This window comes from Pezoporus flaviventris, unplaced genomic scaffold, assembly GCF_033815535.1.
Source record: "Pezoporus flaviventris isolate CSIRO_AGI_PZ_B2104156 unplaced genomic scaffold, CSIRO_AGI_Pfla_v1 ptg000025l, whole genome shotgun sequence".
NCBI classification, from domain to species: Eukaryota; Metazoa; Chordata; class Aves; order Psittaciformes; family Psittacidae; genus Pezoporus; species Pezoporus flaviventris.
This window is the reverse complement of record NW_026892573.1, coordinates 33,691,458-33,715,555: the sequence shown is the minus strand read 5'-3', so window position 1 is coordinate 33,715,555 and position 24,098 is coordinate 33,691,458. Positions and strand designations below refer to the sequence as shown.

The window sequence follows — 24,098 nt, the reverse complement described above, 5'->3', positions numbered from 1 at the left end:
AGCTTTGAGGCACCCCTCCTGGCTAGGATTACAGTGGTGGTAATTCAGTGCATGAGCCCAGAGTCGAGTCACGCCCCAGCTGTTCCAGATGCCTTTCAAACAAAAGGCTTTGCTAAGGGTGGTTTGTGCCACTGCATCTTTCTGGCTGCTGGTTCTGCTGGTTTTTGCTCTCCATGCTTGGCCCTCGAGCTGCAGCAGGAGAAGTTCGTGGTATTCTTTATTACTTTAGAGCTCGAGGGCTCTGCCTCCATGTCCTTTGCAGGACCTCACCAGCCATGGTTAAACTCAGCTCCCAGCAAGATGCCTCGAGTATGTGGCAGTGTGCAATAAGATACAAACAAGCTGTGCTTGACCCTGTATGACTGCATGGTGCTCTTGCATTGCAGGCCATCATGAGACAGGGTGAGGTGATGAAACATTCCTGTCATCTGCCTCCGGGTAGAGCTTGAAATCGTAATCGTAGAGTTCTTCTCTGAAGTTTCTGGACATGTGCAGGCTAAATATGGAGTGTAGTGGCTGGGATAAGGCTGTCCTGTAGAATTTAGGTCTCCAGTTTGGGTGCTTCTGTACCGACGTGTGTTGAATGGTTGCACCTCTGTCTCTTTCTGCTGGTTGATTGTCTTCAGACTAGACAGCCTACTGTAGAGTAGGCAAATGTACTTTATATATGTATATTTTAAGGCGCCTAACTAATTTTTTTGCTGACATTCAAAGCAGTAAAAATATCTGTATGGACTGTCAGAAGCTATTTGGCATGTTGGGATGTTCTTGAGCTGCTCTCCAAGCTCAAAAGTGCGTGCAAAGAGTTTGCTAGGGGACATAAATGCCTAACACGACACAAGTATTTTAGTTCACTTTAATGATGACTTTCTTTAAGCAGTCCCTTGAAATGCCAGCTTAATTTGTGTCACTCTTTACTACATTGCCCCTGGGTGGTGGAATGAAGTTCTAGGCATGGGAAATGGTTTTTCCATGCATGGTTTGTACCTACCATGAAGGCCAGAAGCAGCCAAGTGAGAACCTGGGGTCCGCATGCTTCCTGTGCATTAGGAAGTCACAAAAGCTGTTGGATGAGCTCTTAGGCAGAAGCTCTTCCCTGTGAGGGTGCTGAGGCGCTGGCACAGGGTGCCCAGAGAAGCTGTGGCTGCCCCATCCCTGGCAGTGTCCAAGGCCAGGTTGGACACAGGGGCTTGGAGCAAGCTGCTCTAGTGGAAGGGGTCCCTGCCCGTGGCAGGGGTCAGACCTGGAGGAGTTTTAAGGTCCCTTCCAACCCAAACCACTATGGGATTCTATGGTTCCAGTGCAGCTCCCAGGCTTGTGTGCCCCTCATAGCCTTCTAAAGAAGGATTTCTTCTGCAGTTTAGTTTCTATCTTCCAGCTAGTTTACATTAACCTTATCTGGAGTTAGAATCCCAGCAGAGTTTGGCCCTTTGCTTTGCTTCATGTTCTTCGGAGCCAGCAAGCACTCCTTGCAGGGTGGAACAAACCTACCTAGGAGGATGCTGCCTGCATGTCGGGGTACTGAGTTGCATAGGCTGATCAAGAGCCGGGGTGGAGAACAGTCAGTGCTGGGTGTGGAACTGTGTCATTCATCAGGGTGCTGAACTTCCCCTTCAGCATTCCCAATACACAGAGCCAGTTGTCCATTAGCAGCAGATGGTTTGCTCTGACACCCACAAGAAGCAAGATTGGAGGCTACCAAGTCTTGTTCCAACCTCCAAGCAATAGTCCACATGTCCCACGATGAGTTGGCAATGGGTTTATCCAACTGCTTTGCCTTTGCTGCATGTGTGGTGAGTGCTCTTGAGTAGCAAAGCTGAGGTGGGATGAGAGAGATGAAGCCCACAGATGGTCAAAGCTTCCTTCTACTTCCATCTATGCTCAACTTTTCCCTGTAGCAAATGACAGCTTGAGTTTGAAGAGCTCCAGCTGCGGTACGTAGTCCTCAGGTGGTACTAAGTCATATTTGCTTGGAAACTAGTGATTTTCAAGCCTTGCCAGAAAGCATTTCTGCTCGTTCAGTCTCGTTTCACAGGGCTTCTTGCTTTGCTTTTGCTGTTGAGCCCAACTGTCTGCAGATTGTGTTTGGAGAAACGGAGCCAAGTCAAGCTGGAGAGGAGGAAATAGCCTAGAGAAGAGTCTGGAGTCTGGGCTATAGGACACAGACCTGCCTTGGGCAATGTCTGCAGCGCCTGGGAGTTTGGGGCCTGAGGTGAAGTTAGATCTGGTGGGACTGGAGAGGATAAAAAGCAGTGCAGTATTTGCCTTCAAATCCCCTGAAGCAAGGCAAATGTGATTCTCTGTGCAGGCAAACGTGCTCTGATCGAGCCTGGTAGCTGGCTGCTTCACCCGTCTGGCAGGACGGGGTCCAGAATAGCATCATAGACTGGTTTGCATTGGAAGGGAGTTTATGTTGCGTTTGTACATCCAATGTTCTTGTACTAGAAAGACACGAGTACAGCTGACTGCTCTTCCGACAAAAGCCACTGAAGGAGATGCATGGCCTGGCTGAAGATGCTTGCTGTCCTGAAATAAAGGGGGTTTGGGGTACATGAGGCAAAAAGTGGTGAAATGGAGTTTCCTAGGAAAGCTGTGGATAGTGATCCATCAGTGCATGCAGTCTGCTCCTCAAACAGGGGCAATGATATTCCTCTGTGCTCCTCTCTGCTTCCCTCCATGCATGCACACACCCTGTCTCTCTTCTCTTGTCCCTTTAAGGTATTTAAAAGCATCATTCATGGTGTCTGTGAATGCAACTCAACTGCTGTTCTTGTTCTGTGGAGGAAAGAAGTGAGGAGCAGAGGCCATACGGCTCATAGAATTTGTCTTGGAGCACTCAGGAGGGAAAAAGCCCTTGCATTTGAAGTGGCAAGAGAAAATACCTCCCATATGAAGTTAGGCTGAGAAAGTTGGGGCTGTTCAGCCTGGAGAAGAGAAGCTGCATGGAGACCTCAGAGCAGCTTCCAGTATCTGAAGGGGGCCTATAGGGATGCCGGGGAGGGACTCTTCATCCGGGACTGTAGTGATAGGACAAGGGGTGATGGGTTCAAACTGAAACGGGAAGTTTAGACTGGATATAAGGAAGAAGTTCTTTCCTGTGAGGGTGCTGAGGCACTGGAATGGGTTGCCCAGGGAGGTTGTGAATGCTCCATCCCTGGCAGTGTTCAAGGCCAGGTTGGACAGAGCCTTGGGTGCCATGGTTTAGTGTGAGGTGTCCCTGGCCATGGCAGGGGGGTTGGAACTGGATGATCTTAAGGTCATTTCCAACCCGAACTCTCCTATGAAAATAGGAAGCCATCCTGGCATCCGTACCCAGATGAAGCGTGTCTTTGTGGTGCAGGAGAGCTGCTGGTCCCACACTGGCTGACCCTTTGTTGTAGCAGTACCACTCCTCCAAGCCACATCCCTTCATTATCATCCTATTCCCCCTCCCAAGCTTTAATTCTCTCTTAGAAAGGCTCTTCTGCTTGACTCCTCCTACCTTCCCTTGCCTAAATGTCATCCAGTCCTGGCCACTGTTCGCTATGCTAATGTCCATTGCCAGCAGGGTGCTAGCTGAAAAACCTTTCTCCTAGCAGGTGCTTAGTTAATCAATCGGCTTCTTTTCAAAGGCTCTTTTAGAATGAATTATTCATCCTCCAGATCCATTTTTGCCCTTCTGGACTCCCATGAGGAGAGCATCAAGGTTGTAGCAGGAATGTGCTTGGAATTGAGGGTTCCATCCATCACTTGGTGTGTATTGGTTGGAAAGGGTCTTGTCCTGATGGGTACAGCAATCGTCTGACACCCCAAAACATGAAATATGTATTTTTGCACATTAATATGTTGAACTTTTCTGGTGATTTCATAAGCAGGTATCTGTTGTCTTTGGTCTTCCACCTTTTTTTATTCTTCCTCCAGATATCTAATTCCTTTTTGTCTCCAATGACAAACAGACTTGACTGTGTTCTCCCTGTGCTGGCACATATTGTCCTTATGCTGAGAATAGGTAAAACAAGGGTAGAAGGTAAAAGCTGGGAACGAATCTGAGATGGGAATGAGGAACTGTCATTTGCCATTTAAAGTCTTCTCCCAAGTGTCTTTCTTCACATGGTGCTTCAGGTTGAGGCACGTTGTCTTTGCTTTTGAGATCTGAAGGTGGTGTCCAAAGTGTTGATTCCTACTTGCTTTTAGGTTGTTAGTCCTATATACATTCCATATAAAAATCATTAGGCTCCTCATGATGGCCTTTGATTTCAAATGGTAGGTAAATCACCCAAAGGATTAATGATAGCAAGGACTTAGTTGAGCAAGAGCTGCATCTATCTCCTTGGAAACCTTCACGAAGTGTGGAAACTCATCCCTTTACTGGGACCAAAGAGGTGGTGGTTGGTCCAAAACCTGTGCAAACCATTCAGACGTGTCAGAGGTAAGACCAGCTCTTGATTTCAGAGCTCGAGGCTAAAAATAGCATCAGAATGAACTCTTTTGGCAAACCACACGTACAGCTGGGGTTTGGCATGTCTTAACAGCGACGGATGCGGTGCTCATGCTGTTGAGCTCCTTCCTGCACGACACATGATGCCCATCTCCTTGCTGAGCACGGACACTGTGCTGAGAGGAGGGTTTTCAGCCATGCTGACTCATTGGCTTTGCACAGTTCCAGAGTGGAAAAGTACCCATTGCAATAGGACAAAGCGTGTTGGTGGGAAGCCAGCGTTTAATTGCGCTGAGGGTTGCCTGTTGGGTTATTGCATGGGAATGTTTTGCCTCAACAGGGAGCGTGTCCTGCTGTTCCTGGGAAAACTCCAGCAAATATGGCCTTGCACATGTGGAGTTCACAGAATCCCAGCCTGGTTTGGGCTGAAGGGACCTTAAAGCTCCTCAAGCTCCAGCCTCTGCCATGGGCAGGGACCCCTTCCACTGGAGCAGCTTGCTCCAAGCCCCTGTGTCCAACCTGGCCTTGAACACTGCCAGGGATGGGGCAGCCACAGCTTCTCTGGGCACCCTGTGCCAGCGCCTCAGCACCCTCCCAGGGAAGAGCTTCTGCCTAAGAGCTCATCTCAGTCTCCCCTCGGGCAGGTTAAAGCCATTCCCCTTGGCCTGGCCCTACAGGCCCTTGTCCCAAGCCCCTCTTCCAGCTTTCCTGCAGCCCCTTTAGGCACTGGGAGCTACTCCAAGTTCTCCCTGGAGCCTTCTCTTCTCCAGGCAAACTTGTTTTGGTTTTGGGACTTTTTGACACCTGAACCAAAGCCTCCAATATACGTTGGTGTTCTCCCAGAGATGCCTTTTTGTCATCTTGTGGTGCCAACTATAGATAGAAACAGTAATGAATACTTCTGGTTCAGATCATGGCTTATTGGAGAGCTTTCAACTGTTGAAGAAGAGCTGGTTATTTCTTTCTATCATTTGAGAGGAGATTTTCTTCTTGATGGTTTTGAGGGCCTTTATTTCGTCTTATTTTGGGTGCCAAAACTTTGCTACCACCTCTTTGGGATGACTTTGAGGGCTCTGAAGTACTTTGGTTTGTACTGTTTGTGCTGCTGAAAAGCATTTGCTTTGCTGTATATCTTGTGCACAGCCACCTACTAGAAATATGGCCAGTTAACCTGTCTGTTGGTCTAATCGATAGTAACAATCACAATTAGCATCTTCTGTCAGACCTGGAGAAAGGCTTGTGTTCATTGATATGCAACTGCCTAAGGTCAGGAAGTCTTTCATTAAATCAAACTGCAGCTTTTTGTGTGTGCAGTACAACAGTAATGTGTTATCTCCTGCATGTAGGTATATCTGAAGGTGGCTACAAGGATGCTGGGGAGGGACTCTTCATCAGGGACTGTAGGGATAAGACAAGGGGTGATGGGTTCAAACTGAAACAGGGGAAGTTTAGGTTGGAGATAAGGCAGAAGCTCTTCCCTGTGAGGGTGCTGAGGCGCTGGCACAGGGTGCCCAGAGAAGCTGTGGCTGCCCCATCCCTGGCAGTGTTCAAGGCCAGGTTGGACACAGGGGCTTGGAGCAAGCTGCTCTAGTGGAAGGGGTCCCTGCCCGTGGCAGGGGTTGGAGCTGGATGAGCTTTAAGGTCCTTTCCAACCCAAAACATTCTGTGATTTCTGCTTACGAATTTATCCTGTTGGCCAAAGCAATCCTTTTTCATTTGCTCTTTTTGTCTTGTGCTCTTGTCACTTCCTTTTGATCTACTTGAGCTGTTCCCAGAAATGGCAGATGCGGATTTCCTCTAAAATACCTTGAATTCATCGGGATTAAAGACATATTTCATTTTCTGTTTTAAACAGTATTGTTATTGCCTCGTAGTGACCTGATACAATGGGGCACGAATGCTGAAATCCAACGTCCTGGCAGATCCCACCCCATACAAGGAACACCAAAGGGTGTCTTTTTATGGAAGGAAAATACAGTTTTCCAGGTATTACCTTGTGTTATCAGCCCAGTTATTGTCTCATGAGGAGATTGAGACTGGAAAGGAGAGATAAAGAACATGAAAACACCAAAAATGATGCTCATGTTTACAGAAAGATGAGAAAGTATCTTTAAAGCCTATTGATGGAGCAAGCATCCAATCCTTTAGTGCAGCTCAGCGCACAGTGCAGGGGAATGACTTCAGTTCTCCTGTGCAAGCTTCTTCGGTAGCATCCCCAACACGCAAATGATGCAGTGATTTGTGATGGTGGTTTCTGGAGACCTGGCTAATTAAAGGAGAAACACAGTGTAGTGATGTCCACCTCTGGCAAGGCTACCCTGCCCTGACTAGCACGTTGCTATAATCTTCATTAAGGAAGGTCCAAAGCTCTCGACTCCGTTTGAACACACTTGCCATTGACTTCTAAGCATAAAAATAGTCAGAATGAGTCAATTCAAGGGTAGTTCTCTAGGAATCACTTGCTGTGTCTCTGTGAGCAGAAAGCAATGGAAGTAACCTGAGTTTTGCAAGGGATGAGCCTATCAAACCAAGTGTGAACAGCCACTTGAAACCTCGCACAGGGTCTGTCTGGCTTGCAGTGGGTGTTGGTGTGGTGTATATAGGAGAGAGGTTTGGGGGTGAAATCCTTGCATTGTGTCCCAGGGCTGCCTTTACTTTAGCACTGGGTTACTTTAGTAATTGATTGCATCCAGTCAATGCACCGATGCAAACCTGGGTTTAGGTTTTAGACACTAGAATGTATTGGATCAAGGAGGAAACTTATACAACAAACTGGACGGAGCCAGAGAGTAATCTAAGCAGGAAAATTATGCATTTATTTATAGTTATTGCAGTTTTGCTGCGAAGCCTTTTAACAAAAGCTTAGCATTCAGCAAGTAATTCCTGTGCCAGCAACTGTCCCACTTGGCTGCATCTCTACTTAAAACATGCTGATTTGGGGCTTCACTCCCCCCTTCTTGTAGGGAAACAGGCTGGGATGATGGAAATACATCTCAGATTTTCCCTTTTCACAATAGATTCATATTGCAGGGGATATGAATCCCCCCCCACAAAAAAAGCCTGCCTCCAAAGTAGTGCCAGGAGAGCCTCTGGGAATAGGGACAGGGTTAAAACTGCTTTCCTTGCTTTCTGCTTGACCTTTACTAGGTTACTCACTCATTGGTGAGTGGCTTGTTCAGTCCCTTCAAGGCTAGGATTGACCAAGAGGCTTGGAAACCAGGGAGGGCAGCTTTCTGCATCACTGATGGACTCATTTGGAGATGCTATTATTTATATCAAGATAAGTGGCTCTGGCCAGGTTAGGAGCTTACCCACCACGTGCTCACAAGAAGATGACGTCTTTGCCTGCGAGGCTTACGTATAATCTACTTTTCAAAAGCTTCTGACACACAGGGAATCAGGCTGCCGAGTAATAGCATTGTGGTGTTATAGAGACTGCCCAGCACACATAGGGCATGGCGTTACGGAGAGCTCTTCTGCTGACATCCGTGCTGTTTGCTGATTCAGAGCAGGGAGAGATGTTCATCCATCCGTGATGCTCTTCACTTCCAGTGGTCTTGTGATGAAGATGAGCCAGCCATATGTGGAAGTTTGCAGTTCAAGTGTGATATCTAAACTATCAATGCAAGATCAGTACTGTGTCATCAGAAATGGTCACAGATAGGTACTGGAAGTTTATGCAATTCATAGTTGAAGTTATATACATAAAAACCTAAAGGGGGGGGGGAAAGGGAAACTTCAGGTGCAATATAAACATGTTATATGTTTTATATATAGCAGCTTTCCAATACCTAAAGGGGGGGTACAAAAGACCTGGAGAGGGGCTTGGGACAAGGGCCTGTAGGGCCAGGCCAAGGGGAATGGCTTTAACCTGCCCGAGGGGAGACTGAGCTGAGCTCTTAGGCAGAAGCTCTTCCCTGGGAGGGTGCTGAGGTGCTGGCACAGGGTGCCCAGAGAAGCTGTGGCTGCCCCATCCCTGGCAGTGTTCAAGGCCAGGTTGGACACAGGGGCTTGGAGCAAGCTGCTCCAGTGGAAGGGGTCCCTGCCTGTGGCAGGGGTTGGGGCTGGAGGAGCTTTAAGGTCCCTTCCAAACCAAACCAGGCTGGGATTCTGTGATGTTACAGCTTCAAAGTGCGTATTCCTATAGAACAGTCTCAAATGTTGTTTCCTCTGCACAGCTGCATTTTCAACCCAGGGCTGACCAGAGTTTTGTAGGTTTATCTATCTCTCATTAGGGTTATATTCCTGGGAAAGGAATAGATGTGCCTCATAAATGACCAGCCACACGCAGTCCTCAATGGGATCCAGTTAAGTTTCACCCTTACTGAAGAGTGAAGCTTAGTCTGCAATCTCTGTAGGGGCTAGAGATGAGGCAGGAGTGGAATACTCCACTCCTGGGGCTGGGATCACTTTAACTCCATGGGGTTAAGCTCAGTAGCAGCTGCCTTGAATGCTGAGGATGATGGGACTGTCATAGTGCACTGAGTTTTAAAACTCAGTGAGTATCTCAGTTTTTGGCTCACCGCAGGCTGTATTATAGCGTTACATGCATGAACATCACTACTATAGGATCATATAATCAACTAGGCTGGAAAAGACCTGATAGATCATTAAGTCACATAAAGAGATGGTGCTCAGGCATTGGAAGAGGCTGCCCAGGGCAGGGCTGCAGTGTTCACACCCCATGGAGACGAGGCCTCAGTGCCATGGGGCAGTGGTGGCCTTGGCAGTGGTGGGCAATGGTTGGACTGGATGAGCTTAAAGGGCTTTTCCAACCTGGTCGATTCTGTGATTCTATGGACTTGTGTTGCATCTACCCAGCATCATCCTGACAGGCTGGTGGTCTTGTGTTGCCCTTTGGTTTCTCTAGCTCAGCTATCTATTGTTTAAAGACTACTCACTTTATTGCCCTGTGATTGCTGCCGTCTCCATAAGCAAACATTGAGCATTACCCTGTGGAAAGGGCATCACCTTGCCCTGTTCCCCTTGGGAGGGGAAACCCAAGATGCTGAAAGCCACCCAAGGAGATAGAGCAAATCCGATGGGATCTCCAGATCTTTGTGCCTGCTGCTCCCTGCTGACAGCTCTGAGCATCGTGCAGCTACTGCAACAAGCTCTTTTAGCCCGACCTTGTGTGACCCAGCGCTGGGTTGTACCAGTGTGTGTGATGGGGGTGTTGACTCTGCCTTCACCTAGACAAGCCAGGCTTTGACTGAGAGCCTTTTTGGGAAGATAACGTGGCTCTGTGTCGCCTTGGAACAAACAGAAATGAACCAGTATTGATGGTGGCTTGAGCCGGAGGAGTTGAGTGGAGAGATACCGGAGCTATGCGAAGGTTGTTGCTGACATTAGCTCTGATGATTGTACCCTAAAGCTCTGCTGACCCAAGCACTGAAGGTGATCAGCTTATAAAAAGCAAGTGATTTTCAGAGACACCTTAAACTCTCGAGTGGGTTTTTATTGTGCATATTTCATGGTGTATTTAGGCCTTAGTTTTAATTATTCCTCTTCCGAATGCCATGAAAATCATGGCTTGTGAATGCTCCTTGCGTCTTGATGGGAACCTACTGATGCTGGTGGTGCAGAGATGGGTGGAAAATGGGGTTAGAGGTGCCCTAAGCCTGAAAGCAAATTGGAAACCAGAAAAGCTTTAAAACTAGCTTTATTTTGATGTGCTTGTGTTTCAGTGCAGAAAACTTGGCAGTATTTCCTCCATAGTTGTGGTGGTTTGTATCTGGTGTGCCCGGTATTGGTTTATGGCTATTTTGGGGCTAGCTACTGTATTGGTTTGTAGAAAACCAAAGTGTTTGCTTTCACGCTGTGTTGCTTTTAAACAAACCCAAATCTTGTTACCATCTGCTCCATTCCACAGGATGAAATACGAGGTAAGTTATGAGTCCTCATCCACAATAGCCATGGGAATACATTTTCAAGGCTTAAAGATATTTTTCTAGTTGCTAAACTAACTAGACCATTTGTTACTAGAGGAATGATCAGATTTTGAGTCTGAGCAATAGATGACTTGATTGAATGAGTAGATGTGGAAATAAAACGTGCTACAGAACCTTTGTTGCAGTTGTTCTCCATGGTATGGATAATACTCTGGTTTATGGGCTTTCTTCTTGCTATAATGATGTTGTAATCGCTGTTTACTTAGAGCAGTAGGAGAATGAAGAACTGTTAAGCTATTTTAATAGCTGTAGATATAACCCATGGATAGAGAATTGGCATCACATTAACAACTGCTTCATAGGGATCTCCAGCAAGCCACTGTTGGGAACCACGCTGATGAGGAAATCTCTCATACACTAATATTGCACCAGACCTTGAGCTCATGGGTTTCTGGTATTGCAGGTCATAATAGCTCTGCATTGAACTCTCTGTGTGAGAAGACCATCAATGGAGTTAAATGCACTGGTCATCTTCAGACTTCAGTAAGATGCAATCCTGCCTGAGGGATGCTGGTACTCCAGTGTAACTGGAGTCTGCAAACCAAGATTGTCTTGGCTCCCTAATATGTCTAAATCTTCCTCTCAGCATCCACTACTTCATAAACTCTTCACTGAGTATTAATCTCTCATTGTTTTTTATTTCCCCCCATAGCTGGCACCAGAAAACACTCTGATGTCCTTCCAGAAGGCAGTGGAGCAGAAGATGTATGGAGTCCAAGCTGATGTTGTACTGAGGTAAGCCAGTGTGCTCTTCAGTCTGAGGCTCTCAGTGGATGGCCCAATCCATGCAGATGGGTCTTTCCTATCTGCTGTGTGTCTGGTTACTGCTGCTTTTTCCCATTGAAAGGGGCTCTCGTGATCAACACCTCTGATAAGTCCTAGCTGTGTCTCCATTTCTAATGCACAGAGGATGCTAATGGTTTCCTTGAGATGACGATTGAAGGTGAAGTTGTCCAGGTGGAAGAGCCTGGACACCTTTCCTGTGAAATTCATCTTTGTTTGCAGGAAGACAAGACCAATTTAGTGACATTTAGAGAGGGTTATTTCAAGATCTGTTCATTGTTCCAGGAGCTTGATAATTCTTCAATACTCTTATTCCTTCTCTGAGCTATGTTTTTTGCATGAATTACATAGATGTGCAAGAGGGCATAAGTGGCGCGAAGGGAGCTGTAATGCCTTATCTTGGTGATCACAGAATTCCAGACTGGTTTGGGTTGGAAAGGACCTCAAGATCATCCAGTTCCAACCTCCTGCCATGGGCAGGGACACTTCACACTAGACCATGGCACCCAAGACTCTGTCCAACCTGGCCTTGAGCACTGCCAGGGATGGAGCATTCACCAGTTCTCCGGGCACCCTGTTCCAGCACCTCACCACCCGCACAGGGAAGAACTTCTTCCTTGTATCCAACCAGAACGTCCCCTGTTTCAGTCTGAGCCCATCACCCCTTGATCCCTCAGTTTCTTTCAGTTCCAGTTATAAACACAAGAAAGACTCAAAGCTCCTATTTTTCCCTGACCACGTTAGAGGTTGGTGTTGATGGAAAGATCTTTTTGCCTGGTGGAAGATGGGCTTCTGAAGGTTAAATGTTACGGGGCTTATTTTTATCTTTGTATAATTGTTTGAGAACAAAAGCTAAAGTAGTTTCTTCCCACTTGGGAGTGGAAGGTCGCTGTGGAAAGATGAAGTGTGAATTGGGATGTATGTGATGCAATTCCTGTTCTTTCCAAAGTTAGTTCATTAACAGTTGTGAAGGGACAACTGCTTGCCTGCCCAGACAAGCACTTCACTCACATGGCCGAATCAGTTGCTTCTGTTAGCACAGGCCAAGGAGAAAAGTGGACTTTTGGGAGGAGGAGAGCTGGAAAAGCTCCAAGAGCTTTCCCTGTTGCCACTCATCAGCTATCCCAGAGGAGCACTCCAAGCATCCATAGCTTAATGCCCTTGATGGCCCACTTATCTGAGGCCCTCTCAAGGAGAACTCTATAAAAAGAGGACTCCATTGACCTTCAGACCAAAAAGTGAGTTATCCATACAGCTGGCAGCAGCTTTGGGAAGGGTTTGTGCACAAGACCTATTGCTCTCCTTATCCCATTGAGAGATGCTCTTTGTGCCTGTGTCTTGATGGGTCCAGGATATCCCTCCTGGGATGTCTTCATGTTCTTCTAGGCATGTATTTGCCGTGGGTGAGCTGCTTGGACATGCACTCAGACCCATCACACCCTGCTCCTTACCCATCACAGACCCTAAATGGGGTGGCCCTGGTTATAAAGCCAACTTCGCTTCAAGCAGCAGCACAGTCTCCCTGTGTGTTCCTCTCATCCCCTACCTCCCCTCGCATCTCTTCTAAAGCTCTGATTTCTGTCTCTGAAGTACTTTTAGCCAGCCTGTGCCTGTAATAGGTTGTGGTTAGACTTGAGTAGCGCTGAGTGACTCTGTAAAGGGAAGGATTAGAAAGGAAAGGAGCAAATGTGAAGTGCCCCCATAGGTTTTCCACACTGCGGAGGCTTAACAGTATCTGACGATGCTGTGCTATGAGATGTTAAGACTTGAGCTCCTATCTCCCTTAAACACTCCACACTTTTAATTCTGCAGTTGCTTAGCTTATTTTCTTCTTTTTAACTGTATTTATTAAAGCCCCTTGTGACTGCAGCAGCGCAGTGTGCTGCTGAGCATGGTATTGCTGTGTCAGCATGGTGCTGTGGGTTTGGGAGGAAGTCGTTGGCACAGTGCATGCTAGAAATAGCAAACAAAGATGCCAGTGGCCTTTGTGATAAGGGACTTCTGCAGGCAATGGTGAAGCAGAGGCAGCATTTGCTCCATCATCTACAAGTGAGGTTTTCCCTCTGGCTCTCGGGGTGAGTGCTGTGACTTGGCTCCTCATTCAGATGGGGTTTGTATTGAAACCTCATCTCATTTCCAGACCTTATCTGAATCTCCCATGATGAAGACGGGCTCCTTGCTTAGGAAAATGTCCTTGTAATCAGGCTGGGTTTATCTTGATTCCTGAGTGCAGACAATATTCCCCTGCACTGGATAGAAACCATCACTGCCTTGTGTGGTGTTATCACTGATTCAATCACAGAAAATGGAGTGGAAGAAAGCTTAAAGAGCACTTTTGGCTTCCCAGAACCATTTTTAAGCCATCTGCATGGCTTATAAACCACAGGACATGCATTTGGCTCTTTAGTTCCATCTGAAAGGTGGGATTTCTTTCAGATGCATGGACTTGTGTGAGCGTGGCTGCTTCCTGAAATCCATTTTCAACTGGGAAGAGGCAATTTCAGAACAATTTTGGTACCTTGGAACCCTTGCATCTTGCTGAAAGCCTGTCACCACTTTGTTCTCTGTAGTCTGAGAGCCCTTGGAATCTTTCTCATCATCTACTATTAGCAATTTGGGAATAGTTCGGGGTGTGTCTGTGCAAGCAGGGTATGGAAAACCTCTGATATTGGGAGCTACAGATCCTGCAGAAAGCTTTGGTTCCTGTGAGTGTTCAAAGTGGATGTTCTTGTCCAAGCTACTAGAGTTTAGCACTCTAGTAGCCATCTAGAGATGGATGGGGTCAGTCAGTGTATGAATGACTGCAAACACCTAGCAGGTATCTAAGAGACTTTTCCCTCTGGGTGCATCAAAGGATATTGAGGCTGCTTGGGATGTGTTAAGCTGGTTGAGGTCTTCACAACAAGTGTGATGTGAAGCTGTGCAAGAAGCTGGAGTGGGAACAGGCATTTATGCAGTACCGTGTACATGGTTGTGTCTTCTGACCTTGTAAATAGGGCCTTCTGCCTGTCTTTGCAGCTATGATGGAGTGCCATTTCTGATGCACGACAAGACACTCAGGAGAACAACGAACGTGGAGGAAGTGTTTCCAGAGCGGGCCTACGAGCACTCCTCCATGTTCAACTGGACTGACCTGGAAAAGCTCAATGCTGGAGAGTGGTTCCTACGGGTGCGTATGGCCATGGCGAGGGTGTCCTTGGAGCCAAGCATCATGGACTCCTTGACTGGTTTGGGATGGAAGGGACCTTAAAGCTCGGGGGTTGGAGCTGGATGAGCTTTAAGGTCCCCTCCAATGTAAGCTTGAACATGGCTTGCTGAGGCATTGCTGCAGGTACTGGTTTTCTATGCTTGCTTGGGTTCTTGCTCGGTGGAAGCCTGAATCCACCATGGCTTCATCGCCATTCTGATCTGAGCTGATCTGGAGGTGTGATGGGGATGTCTGTATGGTATGTTACACAGAAACTTGCACATGTGGTTGTGGGAATGCAGGGAAACTGCTCCTTGCCAAATGAGAAGAGCCCAAACACCCTCTGGAAGGATACTTTTTGGGATGTGCTTTGATGTTGATGTTCCTGAATGTCCTTAAGGGAGGAGCCCATCTCTTTTAACAGCCCTTAGCTGCTCTCTGGTCACTTGGTAATTGTGAACATGGTGTGAGAAAGTACAGTTTGAGTTCACTACCATGGAAAATGACATTACTTACCCTATAGCTCTGCTCTTCCTCTGGAAATGGGGTGACCTGTCCAGAACACCTTGCTTTCAGTAAGGATCTGCCACTTCTCCTTAAGTAGGGGAACTGAGGCACAGAGAAACTCTTGAGCGAGCTGCAATATGATCACCAACAGTAGCTGTCCACGTGCCCCAGTGTTGCCAAGGTGGGGTAGAAAAGGGTCTTCACCTGTGTTGGGGTAGTGTGGAGTTCATGGCACTAAGACTGGGATGTGCTTTGCTTCCAGAACGACCCTTTCTGGACGGCTGGGTCTCTCTCAAGGTCTGACTACTTGGAAGCTGCCAACCAGTCGGTCTGCAAGCTGGCGGATATGCTGGAGGTGATCAAGGACAACACATCGCTCATCCTGAACTTCCAGAACCTGCCATCAGCTCATCCCTACTACAGCACTTACATCAACGTCACCCTGGAAACCATCCTGGCATCGGGAATTCAGCAGCAGGCTGTGAGTTCCGTGAGGTTGGGTATGGTCCCAAAATTGCCCTCCTTATGGGTTTCCCTCAATCCTTGAGTGTCTTCATTTGGGTATCAAGTCTGGTGGGATCCATTTTGAAGACTTAATTGGAAATGCCACTCTGTGCCAGGAAGTCATGCTGGAAAAGACTGCGACTCCAGGCTGGTGGCCCTAGAGGCTGCGGTTACCATAGACCTCTGAAAGCTACCCAAGGTGACTGCTGATGCAGCAGTATACCCTGGTAGTGAGAAGCCCTGAGAGAGTGTTGTACTAATGTTAGTATAGCTGGTAGATGGAGGGAAGTGATTATTCCCCTTACTCAACAATCGTGTTCAATGGGGGGCTTGTTAATACATGGCAGATAAGCTGGGGTGAGACCTGCAGAGGCCACCAGCTGGGTTAGGGGACTGGATATAGCAAGAAGTGCTGAGGGAACTGAGTCTCTTCATCCTGGAAAAGACAAGACTTTGAAGAGCTGCTTTTAGGCCTCTCCAGCACCAGCAAGGAGGTTGTTGGGAAGCTGGACTGAAGCTCTTCACCGAGCTGCATGTCAGGATGGGAGGCAGTGGTCATAAACTGCAATGGGAGGTGTTCCTGCTGCGTATAAGGAAATGAGCTTTCCCTGTGAGGGCAGGCAAGTGTTGAGAGGGGCCCCGAGAGACCCAACTAGACATTAGCTGGATAGAAGGCAGAAGCTCTTCCCTGTGAGGGTGCTGAGGCGCTGGCACAGGGTGCCCAGAGAAGCTGTGGCTGCCCCATCCCTGGCAGTGTTCAAGGCCAGGTTGGACACAGGGGCTTGGAGCAAGCTGCTCTAGTGGAAGGGGTCCCTGCCCGTGGCAGGGGTTGGAGCTGGAGGAGCTTTAAGGTCCCTTCAACCCAACCCATTCTATGATGATTCTGTGATGAGTGTCACTAGATTATTAAACAAGCAACGCAGTGCACAGTGATTCTGCAGAGATCATCAGGTTGGGCCCAGCCTCTGCATGACACAAGCCATAGAATCATAGAATGGTTTGGGTTGGAAAGGACCTTAAGATCATCAGGTTCCAACCCCCCTGCCATGGGCAGGGACACCTCACACTAAACCATGGCACCCAAGGCTCTGTCCAACCTGGCCTTGATCACCAGCACTGCCCAGCTTGTTTCCTGCATCCACTTCACATCCGTCAGCTGAGCTTGTGAGCAGTAATTCATTTGACACACTCTCAAAGCATGGTATGAGCTTAGAGACATCCTTGCCCTGGGCTGCGGTAGACATAGACCCTGATGAAAGAGGGTGAATAAACCTAGTTGTAACCACGGGGTTATGAAAGGTTTCTCTTGTGCATCATGTCTGCACTGTCAGTTTTAGCCTTGTGTCCTTAGTTCTCTTCATGCCCTGAACTGGACAGGAAAATCAGGATTTAAGGATGCTTCACGTCTCCTCATGAGCATTTAGTGTAATCCCTTCATACCTCAACCCTTTTTACCTCCAAGTGAGTTTTGCACATCCTTTGTGCTCTAGAATAAACCTGAAACGCATTTGATTCAAGATGTGGGGGCTGTAATCGTCTCCGACACCATTTGCCTGACGAACGAGGCAGTCCCTCCTGTGATTTAGCTTCTGGCTTGGTGTAACCTGGCTGCCTGCAGTGCTGCCTCGTGTGAAGAGCTGCATGAACCACCTCTACCATGCTCTGTGTTGCAGGTGATGTGGCTGCCGGACGCGGAGAGGCAGCTGGTCAGACACATAGCACCGGGCTTCCAGCAGACTTCTGGCCTCAAGCTGGATGCAGAGCGCATGAGGGAGAAGGGCATCGTCAAGCTCAACTTGCGTTACACCAAGGTCACGAATGAGGATGTCAGGTACAGCCCCTCTCGTGGCATAGCCCACGTGCTCCACAGTGGGTGTTCACAGCTCTGAGCATCCTCCTGCGTCCCTGGCCCCGCAGCATCTTCCCTGCTCGTCCCAGGCTGTTTTATCTGCACAGAGTTACCTTTTCAGATGGTTTTGCTGTCGAAAGCTTGAGCTGTGCAAGCTTATCCCTACCCCTCACCTAGAATGTTCCCAGGAGCTGATTCAAATTCATTATGTGATGATCCTGTTTGAAATAAAACATAGGAATTGTTTGGTTCTTAGTACCCTGTCAGCTCTGGGGAAAAGTGAAGGCTTTTCACACCAAGTACCTCCCAGTGCTCTTTCATCCCCATTAGCTCCTGACCTTTGCTTGTCTTCATCTGCTCCAGAGTTATTATCACAGCATCTTGATTACTCCAAAGTCTGGGTATGCTTTCAGGAATTTCTTATCGCAGTTTGACCATCCATTTCATTACTGTCCTGTGGCATCTATTGAGACTGCTCCAGTCTCCTCTTTAATGAGATTGGCACATTGTGGGGTTCCTCCCAGTATCTCCAAAGCAGCTGGTTTATTTGGGAGCATGTTTGGGCTGGAAGTAGGGAAGAGCTGAGCCTGCAGCTGTTTGGGTGTGTGGTCCTATCCAGTGTCACCCAGTGGTGTTTTCCCATGGCTGTCAGCAATCAGTCTAGCTTTTCACCTTTAAAACTAATGCTGTGCTTTAACTGCAGGGTAGTGCCTGCCTGGTTTTCATCCTGTTTCATGGAGAGGACTATATTGAGGTGCTGGAGCAGGGCCAGAGAAGGGAATGGAGCTGGTGCAGGGCCTGGAGCCCAAGTGTGATGGGGAAGGGCTGAGGGAGCTGGGGGGTTCAGTGTGGAGAAGAGAAGGCTCAGGGGGGACCTGATGGCTGCCTACAAGTGCCTGAGAGGAGGATGGAGCCAGGAGGGGCTGGGCTCTGCTCCCAAGGAACAAGGGATGGGACAAGAGGAACCGGCCTCAAGCTGCACCAGGGCAGGTTTAGATGGAGCTGAGGAACAATTCCTGCCCCAGAGGGTGCTCAGGCATTGGAACAGGCTGCCCAGGGCAGGGCTGCAGTCACCTTCCCTGGAGGTATTTAACAGATGAATAGATGTGGCACTTAGGGACATGGGTTAGTGGTGGCCTTGGCAGTGCTGGGGTGAAGGTTGGACTGGATGAGCTTAAAGGGCTTTTCCAACCTGATTGTTTCTATCATTCTGAAGGCCTTGTGGTGCCCATCAGCATTGCTGCAGTCCTGCAGTGCAAGCCAGAGGGAGCTCAACAAGCCCTGGTTTAACACAGTTCTTTCAGTCCCCCAGACATCAGCCTCTAGATGTAACATTGCTGCAACCACCCTTGAGCATCCCTTAGCCTTTGAAGCGGCTTGAGCATGTTGTGAGCATTGAGATGTCCACATCTTGTACAGTGCCCTTCCACCTCAAAGTGCTTTCCTGATATTAAACTGCAAGGATTAATCTCTGTACTGTCCATGTGAGGGAGATTAGTGATGCTTCTGCTGCATAGAGAGGGAGACAGAGTAATTAATGCAAATTGTATGGGTACAAGGAGTCCACTGTCAGTGCTTGTTTGCTGCTGACAGCTCCTGTACTGCAGCTTGGGGCTTCAGCTGCTTGGAAAATGACCTCAGGAAGCTGGAAACTCTGCAACTGTCCTCAAAACAAGGGCATGGAAGTTGTAGGAATTGATGTTGGAAAGACGTCTCTCAGTTTTTAATTAAGCAAACTGCCAGTGAAGTGTTACAGGTATCTGAGCCAGATGTGGATTTTACATCAACGTGATGAGGCGCTTGGTACACGAACGCACTGCTCCATAGAATCATAGAATAGTTAGGGTTGGAAAGGGCCTTAAGATCATCCAGTTCCAACCCCCCTGCCGTGGGCAGGGACACCTCACGCTAAACCATGGCACCCAAGGCTCTGTCCAACCTGGCCTTGAACACTGCCAGGGATGGAGCATTCACAGCTTCCCTGGGCAACCCATTCCAGTGCCTCAGCACCCTCACAGTAAAGAACTTCTTCCTTAGATCCAACCTGAACTTCCCCTGTTTCAGTTTGACCCCATTACCCCTTGTCCTATCACTCCATTCCCTAATGAAGAGTCCCTCCCCAGCATCCTTATAGGCCTCCTTCAGATACTGGAAGGCTGCTCTGAGGTCTCCATGCAGCCTTCTCTCCATCATTCATAAGGAAGTATCTGATGGTTTGTGGCTTGGGTTGGAGAGCATCCAGGTGGTGAAGAAACCTCTCAAGTTCAAACCATTTGCTTGCAATGCCCTTGGGTTGCTTATGAAGTGACTCTGCTCTGTTATAAATCTATTCCAAGCAATCCAAACCCAATACATGTGTGATAACAGCAGTGGCTGATGGCAACGGCTCTACTCTTAGAGACTAGGGCCTGATGCTTGCTGGGGGACTCGCATCTCACCATTGTCTGTCTCCTGGCAGGGACTACACCATGGCAAACCTGAGTGTGAATCTCTACACTGTGAACGAGCCCTGGCTGTACTCCATCCTGTGGTGTGCTGGTGTCCAGTCGGTCACCTCCGACAGCTCCCACATCCTTCGCAAGGTGCCTTTCCCCACCTGGCTGATGGTAAGAACGATGGGATGCACTGGAGGGGTGTGGAGGTGGTCACTGACCTCTGCAGCCACATCTCCGTTGGGTTTGTTCAGAAAGGTTTGGTTGGGTTCAGTGTGCTTTTGTGCTTGAATGTTCCCCCTCTGTATGCTTGAGCCCCAAGGTAGTAACAGATCAAGCTCCTCTTCCACAATCCTTTCCATCCGATGGCCTCGTGCAGGGTTTGGGTGGGATTCTTGGAGATTGTGTTGCATGCCCCATTTAACCCACGTGGTTTTTCCATTTGCTCCTGATGGAAGAGCATCTTTCCAGGTGTGTTGAGCAGCTGTTAGAGTTGCAGCAGAATCAGACATAGTGGTGAACCAGCAAAGCTGGCTTCTGTGTCTTGGTGAGGCTGCAAAACCAGCTTTCTTACCTGGTTTTAATACAAGATGAGGCCAAGTCTTACCTCTGGCTACCCCATTGCTGGACAAGATAAAAACAGAGACCAAAGGGCTGTCATATTGCCAGTAAATGCTTTGAAAACACCCCTAGCACTTTGGGTCTCTGAATCAAAACTAGCGTTCATGTTGGACAGGAGAGAGAATGATGGAATAGTTGCATCAAAGCATTCCCAAAACAAGAGCTCAGCTGCAGAGGAGTAAGTGTGTGTGATGGAGGGGATATTTTCTGCTGACAGATCCTATCAGGAGTAAGAGACAAGGCTGCTCTGGCAAATCTGCTTGGGAAAGAGGAGAATAAGATGAGCATAAGGACGGTTTAATGTTGATGAGCTATGTGCATCTTTAGCTGGAGGAAGGATCGCAAGGTGGTGAACATCTATGCGTGATGTTCGGCTTAACCTACTGCTGTGTCTGACTCCACAAACTCACACTGGCGTGTGCTGAAGCTAGAGCTTGGAAATGGCTTTATAAAGGCTGAATCTGTTGGCAGCAGAGATTATCATAATGTGAATGGTGCTGCTGCAAACATCTGTTCTCCACCACAGCTGGCAGCCTCACTGATGATACTTGGAACCCTCCTCTAAGGGGTTTCCCACCAGCTCATCCCTCAGCTGCAAGTGCACGCTCTTACATCGCCAGCAGCATGAAGATCCCTTGATTTCCTGCATACTGAAGTGCCTGGGTGCTGTAATGTAACCGACTTTGCCATCTGAGCCGCTTCCATATGGGACATGGCTTGGGAGCTGGAACAGAGCATTGCTCCTTCCAGGTTTTGTATGCCCAGCGCCCTCAGGGGCTTTGCTGGGCTTTATCACCAGCTGAGCAGTGCAAAGCTGTTCTGCTTCCCTCACCCAGGGCCCATTTGCAATGGCAAAAATACATTTAACTTGTGTTGCGGTTAAACAAGAGGGCAAATTGAAGCGAAAGAGTCTCTTTTCCCTCCATTCTTGATGGAAAGCTGCTGGCAAGAAGAGAGCATCAAACATGGCATTAGAGCAGGGCTTTGTAAAGCTTGAGCTGGAGTTCAGCCCCCAGTCTGCTGTTCTTAAAGCAAGTACCCAGCATGGGACCCCCTCTGAGAGTCTCTCAGAGCTGGGGTTTGGGTTGCTCTCTGCCCAGTTGCACTGAATGGATGAAGGGTTTGATGGGCTGCAAAGGGGAGGATTACAGAAGTAGGATTTATACTGGGTAAAGCTTATAAAAGCCCCAACGTAATCCCCCTGGAACAGCCTTGTTTAAAGAAGAGGAAGTGCAGGATTCCAGATATATTATGTTATATATTCCAGATAGAATATATGTTATATTCCAAATATAACAGATTCCAGAGCAGGTCTTGCTTTGGATGGACCTGGACAAGTTGCCTCCTCAATAGATGTTCGCTGACCCGTGCTCCCTCTGCAGGACCAGGGAGGCATCTGCTCGCTGGGCACTCAGTAGTGATGTGCGCAGGGTGAATGTCTTTGGTTTTCCTCGTTTGATCGCCTTGAAATTCCTTTTTTTGTCACTTATAAAACCTCGGTTTGGTACCAAAACCTTCTAACTTTGAGATTGCTGCAGGACTTCAAAACGTATACATGGAACCAGATGTTGGAGTCTGCCCAGCAAACTCATGTCTGCCTATTGCTTGGGCTATGTCATAGGAAACCCAACTTCTGCCCCCCAGGAAAACCTGCTGTTTGGGCTCTTGAGTTGCAAAATACCAATGGTTGCATAAATGAAAGATGTAGATGGGAGGGTTTTGTTCTAACTTAAAACTCCGGAGCTTTCATTCAAAATAGTTCTGATGGCACTTTCCTGCCTAGAAAATGTCAGGAGACATCAGTTTTGTGTCTGCTCATCTTAATACATCCAATAAATGTAACGTTTAATGTCACCCTTCTGTAATTCAGCTGGAAAATACAAGTATTAAATCTTCATCAGCAGCACTGGCTAATTAAACCATTGTCATGCTAATTCCATGGTACGCTTCCACAGGATAAATTGAGACACACAAAGATTCGCTGAGGTGGGGGGAAAACCCACATTGATCTCTGCTGGGAGACAGACATAGAGGAGTTGATGGCTCCCAACTGGTTTTATCCATATCACACTGCCATTGTGTGAATTCATCTTTATGCATTATGTATTCCTTGTCTGTACTGAAATATTACTGTGTGCTTTAGTGGTGGTGGTGGTTATGATGGATCTGTCAGTAACCTTTTCCTGGCTGGGAATAGTTCAGGTTTGGGATAGGAGAAATTCATTAGCATCACTCTCATGATACCGCATCACCCCTGTGCTGGGCTGCAGCCCCAGAGTGTGAGCAGCAGCTCAGGGAGGGGATCCTGCCCCTCTGCTGTGTGAAGGGGAGACCATGGAGCTGCTGCGAGGGCTGGAGCAGCTCTGCTCTGGAGCCAGGCTGAGAGAGCTGGGCTGGGTGAGCCTGGAGAAGAGAAGGCTCCTGAAGGGGAGACCTGAGAGCAGCTCCAGTGCCTGAAGGGGCTGCAGGAAAGCTGGAGAGGGGCTTGGGACAAGGGCCTGTAGGGCCAGGCCAAGGGGAATGGCTTTAACCTGCCCGAGGGGAGACTGAGCTGAGCTCTTAGGCAGAAGCTCTTCCCTGTGAGGGTGCTCAGGCATTGGAACAGGCTGCCCAGGGCAGGGCTGCAGTCACCGTCCCTGCAAGTGTTCACGCCCCATGGAGACGAGGCCTCAGTGCCATGGGGCAGTGGTGGCCTTGGCAGTGCAGGGCAGGAGTTGGACTCGATGATCTTGAGGGTCTTTTCCAACCTGGTTGATTCTGTGATTCAGTGTGCACTGTCTGTATGCATCCGTGTTTTCTGACAGACTTCAATTTCCCAACAGCATCTTACCCTCACCTGAAGCAACAGCTGAGATAGAAACTTTCAGCCCTCCAAGAGCTTTAAGTGTCAGCCCATGAAAGGAGGGAGCGTTTAAAATTGTTCCTGTTTGTGGCTTTTCCTGATAACTTCATTTTTAGATGATGCATTTTAGAAATGTCATAAACGTTGTGATTTATGTGCGACTCCTGCAGCTCTTTCTGCCCTGCTGCTAACTTTGCCATTGTGTGGTCTGCCTCTGATTGAACAAACCAGAAGGTACAAGTTCTGCCTCTGTTCTTTGTCTTCCAGCCTCCAGACGAGTACCGCCTGATCTGGATCACGTCTGATCTCATTTCATTTATCATAATTGTAGGAGTTTTTATATTCCAGAAGTAAGTAGCATTGTTACAGCTCCATTGTCGTGTTATTGGTGACATGTGCTTTTGTTCAGAGCGTGGGGTGGAGGTGGGAAAGAGGAGCAGCGTGCTCCAAAGGTGCTTGGATTGCAACAGCAGGGAAACTCTTTGTTATAACCCCTTACAGTGACTGCAAATGGTAATTCCATTCTGAGATGTGGCACTGAATTGGATGTAGTTGCTACTTTGTGAGAAGAAAGAGATCTCAAGGTAGCTGTGATAGGCACTTTGCTTTACTCATAAATACTTGTGGGAGAGAAATGAAATGCTTTACGGTAATAGACATTAAGAAAGAGATTAAAATGTAGTAAAGAAAGAGTCATAGAATCATAGAATGGTTTGGGTTGGGTTGGAAAGGACCTTAAGATGATCCAGTTCCAACCCCCTGCCATGGGCAGGAATGCCTCACTCCAGACACTGTCACCCAAGGCTCTGTCCAGCTTGGCCTTGAGCACTGCCAGGGATGGAGCATTCACAGCTTCCTTGGGCAACCCATTCCAGTGCCTCAGCACCCTCACAGTAAAGAACTTCTTCCTTAGATCCAATCTAAACTTCCCCTGTTTCAGTTTGAACCCATCAGCTCTTGTCCTATCACTGCAGTCCCTGATGAAGAGGTGATGTTCTGAGATTC

The 24,098-nt window shown here is 48.1% G+C and overlaps 1 protein-coding gene across 7 annotated transcripts in view; it reads left to right on the top strand.

The window, feature by feature from the left end:
- Nucleotides 1-24,098, top strand: part of GDPD5 (glycerophosphodiester phosphodiesterase domain containing 5) — a 163,574-nt gene that overhangs the window by 131,728 nt on the left and 7,748 nt on the right. For all 7 annotated transcript variants that reach the window (XM_061458128.1, XM_061458129.1, XM_061458130.1 and 4 more), the window contains exons 9-14: nucleotides 11,021-11,103; nucleotides 14,170-14,320; nucleotides 15,108-15,326; nucleotides 17,023-17,180; nucleotides 19,657-19,804; nucleotides 23,361-23,443. In XM_061458128.1, coding sequence (XP_061314112.1) covers nucleotides 11,021-11,103; nucleotides 14,170-14,320; nucleotides 15,108-15,326; nucleotides 17,023-17,180; nucleotides 19,657-19,804; nucleotides 23,361-23,443 — 842 coding nt within the window. The remainder of the gene's footprint in view (nucleotides 1-11,020; nucleotides 11,104-14,169; nucleotides 14,321-15,107; nucleotides 15,327-17,022; nucleotides 17,181-19,656; nucleotides 19,805-23,360; nucleotides 23,444-24,098) is intronic.